The sequence below is a fragment of the Netta rufina genome, assembly GCF_964035555.1.
Source record: "Netta rufina genome assembly, chromosome: 30".
In the NCBI taxonomy this organism is placed as follows: Eukaryota; Metazoa; Chordata; class Aves; order Anseriformes; family Anatidae; genus Netta; species Netta rufina.
In genome coordinates, this window is record NC_140154.1 from 922003 (window position 1) to 938448 (window position 16446).

Genomic DNA, 16446 nt, shown 5'->3' on the forward strand with positions numbered 1-16446 from the left:
AAGCCAGCACAAAAACACAAGTCTCCTTACCACTCCAGTTCTGCATAGCCCAGAGCTGGAGATGAAAGATTCCTTGCAAACAGGGATGCTTTTTTTTTTTTTTTAATTATTATTTTATTTAAAACATGCTAGATGGTATTATGAATAAAAGAGGAAAAAAACAAAAGCTCTAGCTGCACAGGTTGGGAACTGCAAGCTGTCTTAAAAAGCAACAAACAGCAAAATGTATTCAGAGTAAACCAGTAACAACAGTTAATTGTTGTAACACCAGCTAATGAAAAGCAGAGCCAACGGGCTATCAATACTGGATTACAGTTACAGTTAGCGTGACGAGAACAACTCGTGTCAAAGCTAAAGTCAGAATCCTCCCCTTCACAGTTCTGCTTCTGATGATCATTCACATTCAGGGCATTCACAAGCCAGGTACCTCGAGACAAGCACGTTAAGAGGAACTTATTCAGCTTCATTTCCAAATTTTGCTGACTTCACCTTACTAACCTCAAGACAGAAATCTCCACAGAGAAGAAATCTTTCGGTAGCCCCACCGTAGAGTGGTTTGGGGTTGCTGGGTTTGGTGGTTTTGCAGACAGGTACTTTGTTGAGATGCTCCTTCGTATCTGTCAATTGCTTATCAGAGAAACATCTCCCATCCCCTCCAGTTTAAGGATGCTTCGTTGGTCAGGTCTTAATAGCAACCTGGAATGACTTGCCAAAAGCTCCCGAAAGAATCTTCTAATTGAGAGATGACATCAATTACTTAATTTTAATGAGAGTGAGATCACATTTGAGTTTTTCATTCTGCAATAAATTTAATGCAAAGGTGACTGTGCAGTTTTCTCTTTGCAGTGGCCAATCTGCCTCAAAGGTGCAAGAAGCATTAGATTAGCTTAAATAACGACCTAAACTCTCCCTCTTTATTTACCACTGGCATTTAATTCTAACAGTATTGGCCTGTTTTTATTACCACGCAATAAATGTGCAAGCCCTCCAAATTACTCATCTAAAACAGAAACCCAAAAGTGTGAACTCTCCAGTTCTCACAGAAATGGTGAAGTGTGAGCCACTTTCCTTCTAGGAACGGACAGAGAGAAAATAAGAACAGGCAACCCAAAAGTGTCCAGGAAACTATTTGTTTAACAGCAAACTCTGAGTTTAACCAAAGCATCACCTGAAAAAGCAAGTTAAGAATTTCCGAGGGTGTTAAGTTTGATTTATCTTACAGCTATCAGCGTTCACATCGTGCCTGCTGAAAAATACCTGATGGAAGCTCCAACCGCGCGCAGGTGCACAGGGCAACTGCAGATGTTCGGCAAAGCTGTTGCTTCATCTCCACAGGATGACCTTGGCGAAGTTATCTGATGTCCATGGCCTAATTCCATGTCTCTTTTGGCTGGTGAAGAAGGCAGGGACTTTCCAGGCCTCTCCCTCTAACTGAGTAGCCGCAGGAGTCTTACCTCTTCTAAAACCTGGACGTTTTACAGAAAACTGTGGTCTGCCCATCTGCGGATCATCCTCCCTGTGGCCTCGCTATCCATTCCAGTACCCACGCTCGCTCGTCTTGCTCCAGCATGATTCATTATCCCTCTCCGGCCTATTTTGCATCACTCTGAACAGCAGTTTACTTTCTCCTCAATCTGATGACCTGACATTGATAGGAGATCCTCCGGCGCACCACGTTAATTCCACGTTCTCTTTCATTTTAGTATTTCTGCTATCAATGACAACAGAAGAAGTACTCGTATATTAACCATCTGTTACTACGCCTAATGGAGCCGTAATCACTAGATATCAGCCATTTCAGAGAGCACTGTTTATAAAAGCAGTGTGGAAATGTAGTAATATTAATAGGAAGATGGTTGTATCACGTTGATCAAGTATTATATTCACGGCAGGCTTTGCTTTCAACTGCAAAACATAATGGCCTTTTTAATAGCAATCTGAGGCACCACAGCCTGTGCTCCACATTTTGGGGGAGCGGGGGGAGCAGGAAGGGCTAAGGACGTGCTGACAGCAATAATTTAAGACAGGACATTCTGCCAAGAAGGAGAAACTACAGTCCAAACAGAAAGCTTGCAATTAAGCAAAAACTCTGAAAAAGGAGAAACAGAGACAACAGGCATGGGTTTGGATTGCTGCCCTCCAATTTGTTCGCTAAGACTCGTCTGCTGACTCCATATGTTTCATATAAGTAAAACTTGTGCCATGGTACGTAATAGTCTCTTAAGAGAAATTATGGTCTTTGGGAAGCGAAGCAATCACTCCTCCTCGATATCCCTTGCGCAAGAGGATCGTTTCTTCTTAAGCATTTGGCACTGCAGAAGCACAAAGCAGTGCCGTACAAACCCCACAAACAAAATAAATTCCTTGGGGTCATCCAGCTCAGATCTCCTTCCGAACACGATGCTGAGCTGCCCTTTCAGCCAACCTGGAGCGTCCACAAAAACACCTCGTCGTTGGATGTACCTCAGACACTATTTGGGAAACTCTGGATGGATGTTCTGCCTGACCCTACTTCTGCTGGAGGACAACACAACAATGCTTCTCCTGAAACCTGAAAGTCACGCTCAGGTCGCTAACACAGACACCACAAAGGCAGGATGTGCTCACCACCAGATACGATCATCGCAGCTCTCTGAAGCGTGATACCTGTATCAACTCTCCTGTGCACGGATACGATTGAATATTTCATGTTAAAAGCTTGAAGAGGAAGAAAAACCCAGCCCAGAAACGCAATGCAGAAGCCAAATTCTCATCTACAGCAGAGTACTGACGTGGTTGATGTGATGTGACCGGCGTAACAGCTACGAACTGCTCCAAAACCTTCTTTTCATGCAGAAAACGGCAGAGCAGTGCAGATTTGAGAGTGGAAGTGTGTACATTTCTAATTCGGTTAGCTTCACCGGCTTAAAATTGAAGTTTATTTTGGGACTTGAGTTTTTCTCCTTTTTTTTTTTTCCCTCCCAGCTCACAGCAAACCAAGAACAAAGACTCTACCGTAAAGACTCTACCCTTCCCAGAGCCATGGAGACATCTCCTTCCTTGCGACCAGCACAAAGTCACATGAAGGCTCCGTGCAGCTCGACTAGAGACGGGTTTTGCGAGCGTCCTGGTGCAGAAGATGCTGTCCTCATGGTTTACTTTCACCAGATGGGTTAAGTGCTGCACTGCCAGACCCACAGGATGAAAACTCGGAGAATTAAGCACATGATCTTAGCGTTCAAACAACAGCCAGGGTCTGAAGAGCTAATGTAGACTGACATGCAAAAGTGTGCAATCATTTCCATGCGGCTGCCTTCATCTTCTTTACATATGAGGCCAAGAAAGCCCCTGGGGCTGTACTAGTGCCTAAATGGGCGCAGGTTTCCTTTAGTCTCTAACAAAGGCTTTAAGCAATTGGCAAGCTGCCCTCGCCTAGCTGCCTTCTTCCTTTTCATATGTGCCTCCATCCCCAGATAACGCAGGGCGGCTCTGAATTTGCACCCTGCACAATCAGAGGTAAAGGATATCACAGGAAACCCAAGTCAGCTTTTCCCCTCCATGAGGTAACTCCCTGGAACAACCAGCAGAGCCCTTTTCATTTACGTATCTAACCGTATGTAACGCTTGAAGAGCAGACAATATGTTCAAAGCTCAACCATCAACTGGTTTAGTGAGTTAAGGAGATGCTGTCTGCAATTGCTCGGGGCAGAATGTGCTGAAGGAGCAGAAATCTACCTTTCAACTGGGAATCCATGAAGCAGCTTCAAACAGTCCCTTCAAAACAGGGAAGCAATCCCGAAAACTGCTGCCTTACTTCGGCGTGACAGTAACTCGGGGAGACTTTTTGTCACATTTCACCCACAGAAAATTTAAGCTGTGCCTAAAGAGCAATTCTCGATAGCAGAATTACAGAAAAAAGGGGTTTAACTTGGCCCAACTCTCTCCGCTTCACTGGTTCCTTTCATTCTTCCTTTCCTGGACTGTTCTGTAGCCTCTCCTCTCTTGATGTCAGATATTCAACAGCAACGCTGTTCATTTTTGAAGCCTGGCAGCTCTTCCATCCAGCTTTCAGGACAGACCCAGAGCAGCTGAACCAGCACAACTGGGAGACCATCACTTTGCACGGCAAAGCACCATCAAGCAGCAAACTCTCTAAGCTGTGCTGCTGCCAGCCCACTCGTAACCTGCAGCCAAACTCCGTTCTGACAGAAGACTTATTTACTCCTTCCCCACTTCTCCACGCCAAGTCTTTCCTTTCATCCTCCTGCCCAAACACTTCTGTCTCTGCTGGAGGACGAGGGTGCCTGCAGTGCCGTGCAGCGCGTCCGTGTCCCTTTCGCACCGGTTTATTGCTCACGGGAAGGTATTCTGGGATTTGAAACAAGAGAACATAAGCAGCAATAACTTTCCTAAGAGGAAAGGCCAAGTTAGGGCACCTCGCATGGCATGGAGAACACAGCTGCCATCATCTACCTCCCTTGTTGCTTTGCTGCGTCCATTTCCATCTCTAGAACATGAAAAATAAAGCGTCACCTTTGCTGCTCCATCAATAACCCCCCGAAGAGCTGTCAGGACACGAAGCTCTCTTTCTATTTGGCTTTCTCCATCAGGTTTACCACTAGAAATTACCTTTTCACTCCAGGGAAACGCACGGGCTGAATATCATGAGCTGTCACGCTGCAGCACTGATAAACTGAGAAAGATTACTGCAGGTACGCGTGCCTAAGACAAATCTCTGCAATTCCTTCGAGTCAGAGGATCACATTTCATGGGCCACATACACAGCCCAAAGGACAGCAGGCAGCACAAAAGAACAATGCGAAGCAAATGGTACATGTTTGGACAAGAACCAACAAACAAACCCTAACCTCTCTTAAAAAAAATTGGAATTAAGGACAGCCACGCTCACCAGACAAGCCTTTGTGCCCCCTTGAGGGGAGCTACAGGAGAATTAGGGTATGGGGTGGGAGGGAAGGGTCTTTTGTCTTTTGTATTATTATTTTTTTAAACCTCTTCACTCAGATTTCTTAAAATTAGCTTATCCACAACGCAGGAGGGAAGGAGACGAGCTATTAGCTAATTACCCAGTAAGACACATGGCAGCAATCACGATACATCAAATACAGTTCTGCTAGATCAAAACGCCTTCCCTTACACCTTCCACACTACGACCAGACACACCAGCAGCGTTTCACTGAAGCTCTATACAATGAATAACCTTTTGCTGCACAAAAGCCAAAGGGGAATTACATCTTCCTGTTTGCTCTTCTAGCCAGGTTTTTTTTTTTTTTAAAGGCCTACTGCAGAAAAAGAATTGCCCTGAAAGCCTTCCAAAGCAACACCGGCCCCAGGATTATGTATTTTCCTAATTTTGGGGAACTCCGAGAGCAAATTAACTACGTTCTAGCACAGGCATCTCTGTCTCTGGTCAAAATTCCTAAACCAACATTCTTAAGTACTGAACACTGCTGGTGAGTAGCCCTAGATGGTTTTTACATGCTGCAATTTGAAAACAGGACTTAACAAGTAAAGTGTATCAAACGGAGGAATAACTAAACAGAACAGCAGTGTTTGTTCAGGGTTTCTAGGTGTGGCAGCAGCCAAGACATAATAGGATTATTTATATCTGACTCATTTGCTTTGTCTTCATCCACGATTCTCCCTACTTGGGACTCGATAATTGACTTTTTTCTACACCATAGGACTTCTTAAATTCATCACATTTTCACGAGGGACCCGAGAATTTAAAGCAGAAGGGGAAATTCCACAAATGCAGCCAGTTTCTATCCACGTGCTCAACCACAAGCTACCGTCACTGCCATGGTACACGCAGCCGAGCATGAAAACTCTCAGCATCCTGCACAGGCACCTGGTTAGGGGTCACCAGGCTGCGTATTTCAAGCCTCCTCCTCTGCCAGGGTTCAGGCACGCTGCTGTAGGAGCTGAGGGCCAGGGGATCTCAGGTGTGCCTGGCCCAGGGATGTGGCCCTGAAGCACAGCAAGGCGCTCACCTCTGTGCATCCCAGCTTCCCAGCTACGAACTGAAAACACTTCCCCCTCTTCACTGGAGCAGCTTCCAATCTCGAATTGCGTAAGCATGGAGGTTTTCATTCCAGCTACAATAAGAATTGTTCGCTTTTTTTTTTTTTTTTTTAATCCACAAGGGAACACTTCAAGTCTCTGCCCTAAGAATAAACACAGGTCTCGGTCTCAAAAAAAAATAATTAAATAAATCTCACAAACACTTTGTGAGCTCTACTTTTAGCTAACACAATACTTCAGTCTGGTGGCCAGCATTTCCTTCAGGGCGGCCTTAAAAGCTTAAGAAAAACTGTAAAAAATAAAAAAATAAATGTAAGTTTGGTTAACTACAAATGCTTGACTGCAAACAGGATGAAGTAAATAGTTCAATACTTTTTTTAAAAAACGGAACTTGCATTCTTAAAAGCTGAATCAACTGCCCTGAGCTCACCACAGTTCACAGCTTTAAACCGAGGTGTCTGTGCTCTGAACGGTGCAGAGGAGTAAGGTGCTAAGAGGTGTGAGCACCCTGAGCCGCTACTGCTGCCAAAAGCTGTGTTGTGAGACCAGGGCTGCAAGGTGGGGACACCCCAAGACCACACGAGCTCTTCTCTGGCTTCCAGACCCAGTAAAGAGTCTTCTGAAGCAAACCTCTCAGCATCTCCCCCCTCCTTTTGCACACACAACCGAGCTGGAGCCTTACAAGAAGCCCTGCGTCCAGCCACCCAAACGCCAGCATTTGCTAGAACCACTCCTGCGGGACAAATAACAATCTTTCCTAAATGCCAGCAATGGAAGACCTTTAATAGGCACTTTCCATTTCTGTTCAATTAAGGAAAGAAATGGGCAGCGCGGTTTAACGAGCTGCAGATCTGTTTCTCTCTCCAGCAGCCCCACCGAGGATCAAGGACCTTTTATCTCCGTTGGGATCGCCTGACTCGGCTCTCCACCGCTCGGTGAGTAAGCACAGGCTGGAATTTGCCATGTCACTTCCAGCTCCTCGGTGTAATTCTCCTTCTCCTCACCACAGTGACAGCGCAGGAATGTCAGCTGCTGCATTCGAGGCAAAACCGTGCTCGCCACGCGCCTCGCTTTCTTGACAGGAAGGCACCGAGTGACCTTTTCCAACCTTCTGGTGACTTTGCTCATGCCTCTTTCTAGAAATAAACCAGAAAACTTCAAAACCTCAGGTTTTCTTCTCCTCCTCAGGTTTCTTTTGGCCGGTCGGCTTATCTGTGTGATCGTTGTCACCAGGAGCACACGCAGCTTCCAGTGGGTAATTACAGTGAAAGGCGATGATGAGGACGTGACGAGTAGGCAAAGAAAACAACCTTATCAGGACGTCCCTACTGACATACGTGCGCTCATCGCTGCTCTCGGCGAGGCAGTTGGAGTACTTCTAGCAAAGGTTTTTCCTATTGAGATGGTTCTTCATTTCAAAGACTGAGCAGCACTCTAAATGAAAAGCTGAGGTGTGAAGGTAGAGGTGACAGCAGGTGACACGTCCTCACCTGGCTCTGCCCTCGCCGGAACGGTGGCTGCAGAGCTACGTAACGAAGCCACACGTAGGGACAGGACCCGAAACCCAACCTGCCAACTCTTAATCTTGTGCTTGATCAACCTTGGGATCCCACCCTTCCAATTTATGGCCAAGCACAACTCACCTTGTCTGCCTGTTCCCATCCTCCTGGGCACCCTGACGGCCCCCAGCTCAACGCCCTCCGCCCAGCCGCCGGTCACCCCGGGGCCAACCACAAAAATCGATCACACACGAGATTATTGGGGGAAAAATACTTAATTCTTGCCTTCCCTTAATGACATTCAGCAGCTACGAAGGAGGAGCTGAAGTACCACATGATCGATCAATTCCCAGCAGAACTGGGCTTTGTCTGCGCTGGTGGCTGCGGTGACACCGGTGCCTCCCCTCTGCGCCGGGAGCTGTCAGGAGAGGCAGGCAGAAAGCACAACACCTCGATTTTGCCTCCCTCCTGCGAGTTACCTACACTGCTCTCAGAGAAATTTATTATAAACTCATATTAGAGGAACACAAGAGGTCCTAAACGACAGTTTCTTAATGCAGAATGAGTGCACATATTTCCAGGTCGCAGCTAAATCCTCCTCTCTGCAATTTACACTTTATTTCCAACAACAGGACAGTTCTGTTCCCCAAATCCTTTAGGACCAAGGTACAGGAACATCCCTGTTAACACCACGAGACAGGCCAAACATCCCAAACAATCCTTTTCCACTGCTGCACTTTAGACCTGCTGTTTGACATTAGTCCTGCTCCCAGAGGCAAAATGGGAGCGCTTTAGCCACTAAGTCGAGCAGCTCCCACGGCTATAGCCATCCGAGCTGGAATGCATTATTCCTGCATTAAAACATATGTTTGTGAAGGCAGCTAGCCATCCGGCTGTTCTGCGAGAGATTACAGAAGACCTAATTTTATCAGGCTGGGATACAATTCTCTTGGTTATTTTTGCTCCCTAGGGACAGGGAGCTGGTGAAAGCAGGTTGCCTGACTGCTGGGGAACAATTCCGAGAGGCTCAGTTGCTGATCACCGAGGCACTGAACTCACATCCCAGGTTCCCAAAATATATCTGCGCATGCCCTGCAGGCTCTGCGGGCTCCCACCCCCATGGAATTCAAAGTCCAGACAGACCCAGTCGGTATCAGCAATTCTCAAGTCAATAAGGGACAGAAAAAGTTTACATTGGGAGAGAAGTTCTACAACTTTAAGCTTTTTTTTAAAAAAAATCCTACTCAGCTGAAGTTACAGGAAACAAAACAAGGTGTTTGCTCACTAGAGCAGAAAGGAGGAGTTCAGTCACTAATGCATCGATAATCTTTGGTATAAATACAACCTCTGCTGCCTGCCTGTACTCCAAGGAGTGTTTTAGACCCTCTTCGATTTGAAGCTGGAAAAAAAAAAAAAGCAAGCAGATAGAAATAGGCATCTTACTCAGAAAAATACCCAGGCAAGAGTGAAAACACAGAGCTGGCAAACATTACTCAGAATGAGAAATACAGGTGTGAGGCTTTTCCCAAGACTTGTCATCGAAATGTAATGGGAAAATTTGTGCAGCAGATGGAATGCTGCTGCCTGCAGAGCATCCGTTAGCTATAAATCACCGTTTCCCTCACACATGGTGCAAATTTAAGGATCTTCCATTCTAATTAATAGAACGAGACATCCTGGCCTGATGACTCTTCCCTGATTTCATAAGCTCCACGAAAAATTTGGGATTGAATCAACCTCCACAGGAGAATGCTTCAGCTCCTCAAGCCGACCCGCTCCAAAACGCGGTGGAACAGCTCGCTGCGATTCAGGAAATGCTTTTTATAACTTTGAGGCACGCAGTTTAAAGAAATCCATTTTAAGAAATTATCTGAACGTTAGATTTGAAACAAATCAAAACAGGAAACTATTCGGCTTCTGCTTGCACCTCTGGGACGTCTCACCATTAGTTCACTCTTTGGCTTCTGAAACGTGCCACTGAATAAACACGATAAACCCGATGAATAGAAAGCTTCATGACAAAAACTAATCAGAGGGGACCAGGAAGGAACCCATCCCCCTTTCTGACACGTCACCCATGAGCCAGAAGCATGAGGGGTCCTCTGCATGCCTGCTTTTCCACGGAGCTCCGAGTATTTTGTAGCTGGATGTAGTTTGGAAGAGCAGCCCTCCGGCTCCGCGCCGCTCTGCTACCACCCAGCCCGTTTCCCACTTAATATTTCATGCCCCAGACTTTAAAATAGAAAACTGGAGATGGGTTATCTAGGACAGCACAACAGGAACGCCAGAGGAGGCTTTTCTGCAGGCACGGCAGGCCAAGGGGCCTGACTGATGTTTCCTGAGCACCAAGCTCAAAGTGCAGATGCCACCCCGACGAGGAATCATCGCTACCAAACGTGCCCTGTGCCCAGCTGAGGGGAACTGGTTCCAACTCCAGCAGGGCTTCGGAGAAGCAGTCGGGGAGGAGGTGGAGGACTGCCTTTAAAGCCTCTAATTTCCTCCTCTCCCCAAGGCAAAGGGTCAGGGCTGCAGCTTTTAAAAATAGCCCCGAAGTCGCTCCTCGTTTCCTAAGGACTGGAGGGAGAGCAAAAAACACCCGCACATTCTTTGCCTCTCCTGGCTATTCTTTGCTATCCCAACCTGGCTGCTCCAAAAAAGCTTCCTTGTACAGTAAAACCTACTCCCAGGCACAGGCTAGGCAAAATATTTCTCCCAATTTTTGTGTTTAACTCTCCCCAAACCGTCAATCACTTTTCCCACTCTTTAAATTTGCAGTGCTCCCATGGACCTCCCGCTGGAGCCACCGGTGACAGATTTGTTACTCTGCTCCTCTGCCGCCCGTGACTTGAGCTGCATTTCCTTTTCCTGCGAGACAGCCATTGCAAGGGACCCACGTGCTACCACGCTCGCACCACTTCTTCCTGCGTTGTAAAGCTTAAGAAAATACACCACCATTAAAAGTGAAGGCTCTTAGCAGGATCTTCAGAAAGCCAAGCGAGGCAGGGACGATCGCCTCCGAATTTGCGTGAACAACTCTCTGTGACGTGCTCCAAAACGATTTTTCTGCATTTCAAAGCACTGCCTCGGAACTGCACCTTTGTTGGCTGCGCACAGAAAGGCTCCGTCAAAGCCCTGCACAGATTTCTCAGCAGATTTGGTACCCATCAGCTGTCAGTCCTGCAGGTGAATTAAGGAAGCAACATAAAAGCTTTCCCATTCCTAGTTTTGCCTAATGCAAGACTTGTGGGTACAATGCTGCATAAATGCACAAAAACCACCTGTAGGTCCTGCTAGCTGCAAGAAATCAGATCCGACTCGCTCACGAGCTCTGCAACCTCTTCCCTGCTGCAGAAGTTTCCCTCTGAACAGGAGGGAGGAAAGAGAAGTGAAACCTTTCTGCCCACTCAGCAAACTCCACATAAGCAGACCTTACTCGGACAGTTGCTTCTTTTGACTCTTCTCTAAACCTATTTAAGTGCTGGACTTCAGCTGCTGAGCGTGCGAGAAGAGATCCTCTCCTGCTTTGGTAGGTGCCTGGCAGTCAAAGAATGAAAACCAACAAGCGCAATTTTGGGGAGAACAGAAAAAACACCACGATTCCGTAGGAATTTTTCAAGCCAAACAAAATAAAGCCTCTACCCACTTGCTTGAGTCAACATGTTTTCTCCCAGTAAGGTTCTCTCCTATTTGGCTGGCCTTCAGACCTGGGTTTCAACTGTTTTGCTGATACTACTTTTTCCACATACGCCACCATCCTTGCACTTTCTTCTGAAAACCCTTACGCGAAGCTTTCCTCCGCAGCCAGCCTCGATTCTTCAGCAAGAGACAATCAGCTTGAAAAGGAACAAACACAGGTGCACGAAGCCATTCACAGAAACACCCACACAAGATCACAAACCAGACAGCCAAATGGATGTTTAACCAGAAAAGTAAACAGAAACCAGCTCCTTCTGTACATGAGGTAAGAGCAGCGCTATGATAACGCTGTCACACAACCCAGAACGGACAAATCGTGTTCCGAGCCCGAGCTGCTATCAGAGGAATTCCTCGTTATTACTAGGTGGAGTTCCCCCCTCCCCTTACCTCATCCTCTCATAGGTGGCACAAGCTGAAGTTCACGCCGCTCACATCCCTTTACTAGGTAAAAACCAGGGGAGGAACCACAGTCAAAGGAAACTCAGCAGCCAAGTAAGCTCTTTATGCGAGGACTTAACCCGCTCAGAGACGAGCTGGCCCATCCAGCGTGGGCTGGGAGACAGCTCCCCGAGCAGAACAGCAAATCCCAGCCCCGTTGTGCCAGGACCAACAGCCACAGTCCCAAAATGTGCAAATCTACTGAACACGCTTAATTAAAGCCATCTGAACATGGCCATGCCAGGGTTTCCTAGCTCGAGGAACCGAAGTGTGATGAGGTTAACGGGAGGGGAGCTGCTGGGGAGTTCCCCCAAAGCATCAGAGCGCCTGGGCACCCAGAAAGGGTGCTGGAGTGCTTTGTACTGGCCTTTTAGCCTGGCCATGGGAGGAATTGAGACCTTTTCCATGCCCTGTGAGTGCACCAGCAGGCACTGGGAGCCTTGTAGGACACAGCACGGTGTAGAGGATACAAAGTCACCTTCACACACAGCTGCAGCACCACCCCAAAGGTGTAAAGCCGAGCTCCTGCGCTCACAGAACCACGAGACCTCTAATTTTTCTGACCCCCAGCCGATGGTGGGGGTAAAGCCTTTTAAGTTCACATCCCCGGCACCTTTACTCATTAGGCAGCAGCAGATGCAAATACAAAGCCAGCCCTTCCCATCATTACCGATGCAGGACGTGGGCGTTACTGACAGATGAAAAAAGCACTCGAAAGAAAAAAAAAAAATAACCCTAAAGTGAGAAAAGAAGGAAAACATGAGTAATCAGTAGGTTCCAGGTTCCACACAGCTCCATGACTTAATTCTTCGCTTGTGTACGGTTATTGTTATTCAGCCTAATTAGAGGCAACGACACCGGTCCCTTCTGCAAAGAAGGGAGATGTGTCCATAAAACACGCTGCTTCAGGTTTGGATCTGATGCACTTGGCATTAATGGAAGACAACCGAACCCTTATCTAAGCTCTTCAAGTAATAAAGGAGACTCAAATCAATCGCCGAGGCCAAATAAAGGCTCACAATGAAAGACCCAAAATAAAAAGACAATTTCTCCTGCTGAACCAAGAAGGACTGCTCCCTGAAGCTTTTTTGCTGTTTTGCTGAGACGTTTTGAGTGTGTTCAGGGATGGGGCTCCTGTTACTTCCACGCTGACCACAGGGCTCCGCAAGGAGCAGCCCTGGGATGGCAGAGGTGTAATTAGCCCTGTTGTCCTCTCCGCGTAGATTGCTCCTGAAGAAAGTCTCACGGCTCATCACGGCAAACTATGATTTCTATTTTAAGCATACATTAAACTAATCCTTCTGTTCCACTTTGCATCCTGCTTGCTGACACAGCACCTCGAACGAGCGCAGTGCCAGATAAGATTTTAATACAGTCTTTCCCCCATATTGTTACAAATCCTGTAAACTGGGAAAGTTCGGGGGAACGCACAGGCAACTTGCTCACACTCCCAGCCCGCATCCGAAGCCACAGCTCCTCCACCAGTCTGCCCAGTGCTCCCCACCGTGGGATCCCACCGAAGGCAGAGCGCTCTCCCACCTCCCCGTCCGTGCCCCAAAAGGAGGTGTTCGTCCTCAGAAAGCCCCCAGAAACGTTTACACACCGAACGAGAGGCAAGCCCGGGGACAAACAAAGCTGCAGCAAGGCAGGGGGGAAAGGACGAAGCATCTTTATCTGAGCAGGAACAAATCAGTCAAACACAAAGCACGACTGCCACTCGAATAAAATGCTTCTATTCAATATTGTTTACCATCAACAGATCCATAGTTATACTCGGCTGAACAATGCACGCATACACCTTAAAATCTTTAAGCTTAACTCTCAAAGTAGGGCGTATTTTCAAGAAGCACACAATGACATTACCTCACTGACTCACCCCGCTCCTTACAGGGCAGACCTCAGCTATCTCAGCAGCCAGATACCAGGAAGAATGTTTCCAAGCAGCTTGGGGCCACAGTCACACAAAATTCTTTGTACTCGAAGCTTTTTGATGAAAAAAAAAAAAAGTGAGCTGCGCCAACAAATCCGTAATATGCATATTAAAGAATCGGGGTACTAAATCCATAAAGTGGTAGTGGATTTAATATCCACAGAGTTACTTACATAAGGTAGGAAACTTCACTGTAAAAGCAGGGAAGTTTAAGCTGTTAGAAGCTTTTTAAAGATTAGCATGATGTCATAGCCAGCCATTCTAGCAAAAGGGTTTAAAAAAAAAAAAAGTTTGCAGGACTGCATATAGCAGGGTCAGGCCACAATGGTCTCTCAGTATCACATGAAACAGAAAATACAAGCAAAAGCTTAAGAACATTCATCAAACTCTTCTTCTTCACGAAAGCATTGCTTCATATTGTATTTTGAGTGACCTAAGAGGATGTTCTTCAATCCTTTGCTATCACGGAGCACCCGAAACCAAACAGCAGATAGAGTTATCACTTTAGTTAAATGTTTACAGAAAGCATATCTGAGAAACATTTGACAAAAAAGCCACCACCAAGCAGCGAGCATTGGATGTTTAACTACAAACAACTCGCGTTGAGCTCCACCACCGCCTTTTCTAAAGGCTGAGCACTGGACACCACGGCGGGCAGCTCAGGGAGCGAATTCCCAACCTTCCAAACTTCAGGGCTCCTTTAGGCGCTGCACGTTCTGGGACAAAGTGACAGAGCAAAGGTGTCACCGCAGCCTGATTTTTCATGAATTTCCATGCTAAGGGTGATGACTGCGACCACGCCGATGACGCCGCTCAGGGCCCTGCTGGATTTGAAGGTGGGCGACACGGAGCTACCTGCCCGGCAGCCTCCAGCCTCGTCCCCCGGCTCCGCCGGCTCCGCGGGGGAATTTACAACAAAGCTGCACGGCGAGCGGCGGGTTAGGCACCAGGAAACAAAGACGGACCCGTGCAAAACGGGAAACAAATTCGCTGGGTTTTGTTCTCGGCGAACAAGCGTTGAGCTCTCGTCCTGACTGCGGCTAGGCAAAACAACTCGGGGAGCGACGAAGCAGCCGCTTGTGCCTCCCTCGGTCACCCTCAGCTCCTCCAAGCCCCCACCTCAGCACCCCAGGCCCATCGCCTCTGCCAGGACACAAGGGGGGGGAGGCTGGGTTGGGTCGGGTGGCCCCAAATGATGCCCACAGGCAGGGCCCTTCCTTGCCCTGCTCCCCACAGTGGGCACGGGGCCCCCCAGCACAACCTGGGCCTCCCTCGGCAGCCTCCGCTCCGCACACGGGCACAATCCCGGCCTCCGCAGTCCCAGGGCCTCCGGCACACAACCACGCGCCCGGCTCCTCCACAAGGAGATTTCCCCCCCCCTCAGAGGCTGCCCCCTCATAGGGAGCCCCCCCCAAAAGCCTCCTTGACACCGAGAACCCCCCCCACGTCCCCAAAACACACACCCAGACCCCCCCCATCACACCGAGGACCTCCCCACGCACACACCCGAAGCACCCCCTCGCAGCAAGAGCCTCCCCAAAACACACCCAGAACGCTCCTCATGGTACCAAGACCCCCCCCACACAGCCCCAAAACACACGCAGGGACCCCCCCATCACACCAAAGACCCCCTCAAACACGCACAGAAACCCCCTCGTCACACTGAGAACCCCCCTAAAACACACACAGAGATCCCCCCATCACACCGACCCCCCCAAAAAACAAAGAGACCCCCCCCATCACACGGAGGACCCCATAACCCACACAGGGATCCCCCCATCACACCAAAAACCCACGCGCGGCCCCAAAACACACGCAGACCCCCCCCTTCACACCGAGACCCCCCTCTTCACACAGAGAACCCCGCTAAAACACACACTGAGACCCTTCAACCGCACCAAGGACTCCCCCACACACCCCCAAAACACCCCCGGCGGCTCCCCCACCACACGGAGGACCCCCCCCAAAACACAAAGACCCCCCCCTTCACACCGAGGACCCCCCAAAACACCCCCAGAGACCCCCCCCCCTCACACCACGAACCCCTCAAACCACACACAGGGACCTCACTTCACACCGAGGACCCCCCCCCCCCAGGGACCCCCCCACACCCCGTTCCGTGCCCCTAACCCCACAGAAGCCCCCCCCAAGACCCCCACCCCCCCACCCCACAGGCACCTTCCGACAGCTCCAGCTCCAGCTCCGCCAGCTGCTCGCGGACCTCGCGGGGCAGCGAGGAGACGCCCGCGGCCGCTGGTTCGGCCATGGCGAAAAGAAGGGGACGGGGAAGGAAAAAAGGGAAAAGGGAAGGGGAAGGGAAAGGGGAAAAAGGGAAAAGGGACCCCCCCGCCCCCGGCAGGCCCGGCCGCCGAGCTCGGTGCGGCTCCCGCTCAGCGCCGGGGGCTCCGGGTCGCGGGCGCGGCGGGAGCGGCCGCCACCTCCGCCATGCTGAGCCCCAGCGCCGCCTTCGCGTCACGGGGCGGGACGGGGCGGGAAGGAAGGGCCCGAGCGGCCGCTAAAGCTCGCTGCCGCCGCGCCCCCCGGCGGCACGGCACAGCCCGGTTCCCTCCCGGTCCCCTCAGCCCCCTCCGGGTCCTCTCGGTGCAGGTTCCGAGCTGGAAAACAGCCGCAAAACAACGCCCCCCCACCCCGTCCCCGTCCCCGCCCGCCGCCGCCGCCCTCCAGCCCCTGAGGGACGCGGGAAGATGGGGTGGGCGCTACCGGCTCCACGCGGCGCTTTTGGGGGGTTAGGAGGAAAATTTACCTCAGAAAGATGGGGTTTAGGGTACAGAAAGGGGAAAGGGGGTCAAGGGGAGGGAAAACGCGGCCCAGGGTGAGGGGAAGCCTGGCCCAGGGCCCGAC

At 49.4% G+C, this 16446-nt stretch overlaps 1 protein-coding gene across 3 annotated transcripts in view; it reads right to left on the reverse strand.

The window, feature by feature from the left end:
- DIP2B (disco interacting protein 2 homolog B) overlaps positions 1-16017 on the reverse strand; it is a 68271-nt gene extending 52254 nt beyond the window's left edge. For all 3 annotated transcript variants that reach the window (XM_084303527.1, XM_084303526.1, XM_084303525.1), the window contains exon 1: positions 15763-16017. In XM_084303527.1, the coding sequence (XP_084159653.1) occupies positions 15763-15850 (88 nt within the window). In that variant the 5' untranslated portion in view covers positions 15851-16017. The remainder of the gene's footprint in view (positions 1-15762) is intronic.
- Between the last annotated feature and the right edge of the window lie 429 nt (positions 16018-16446).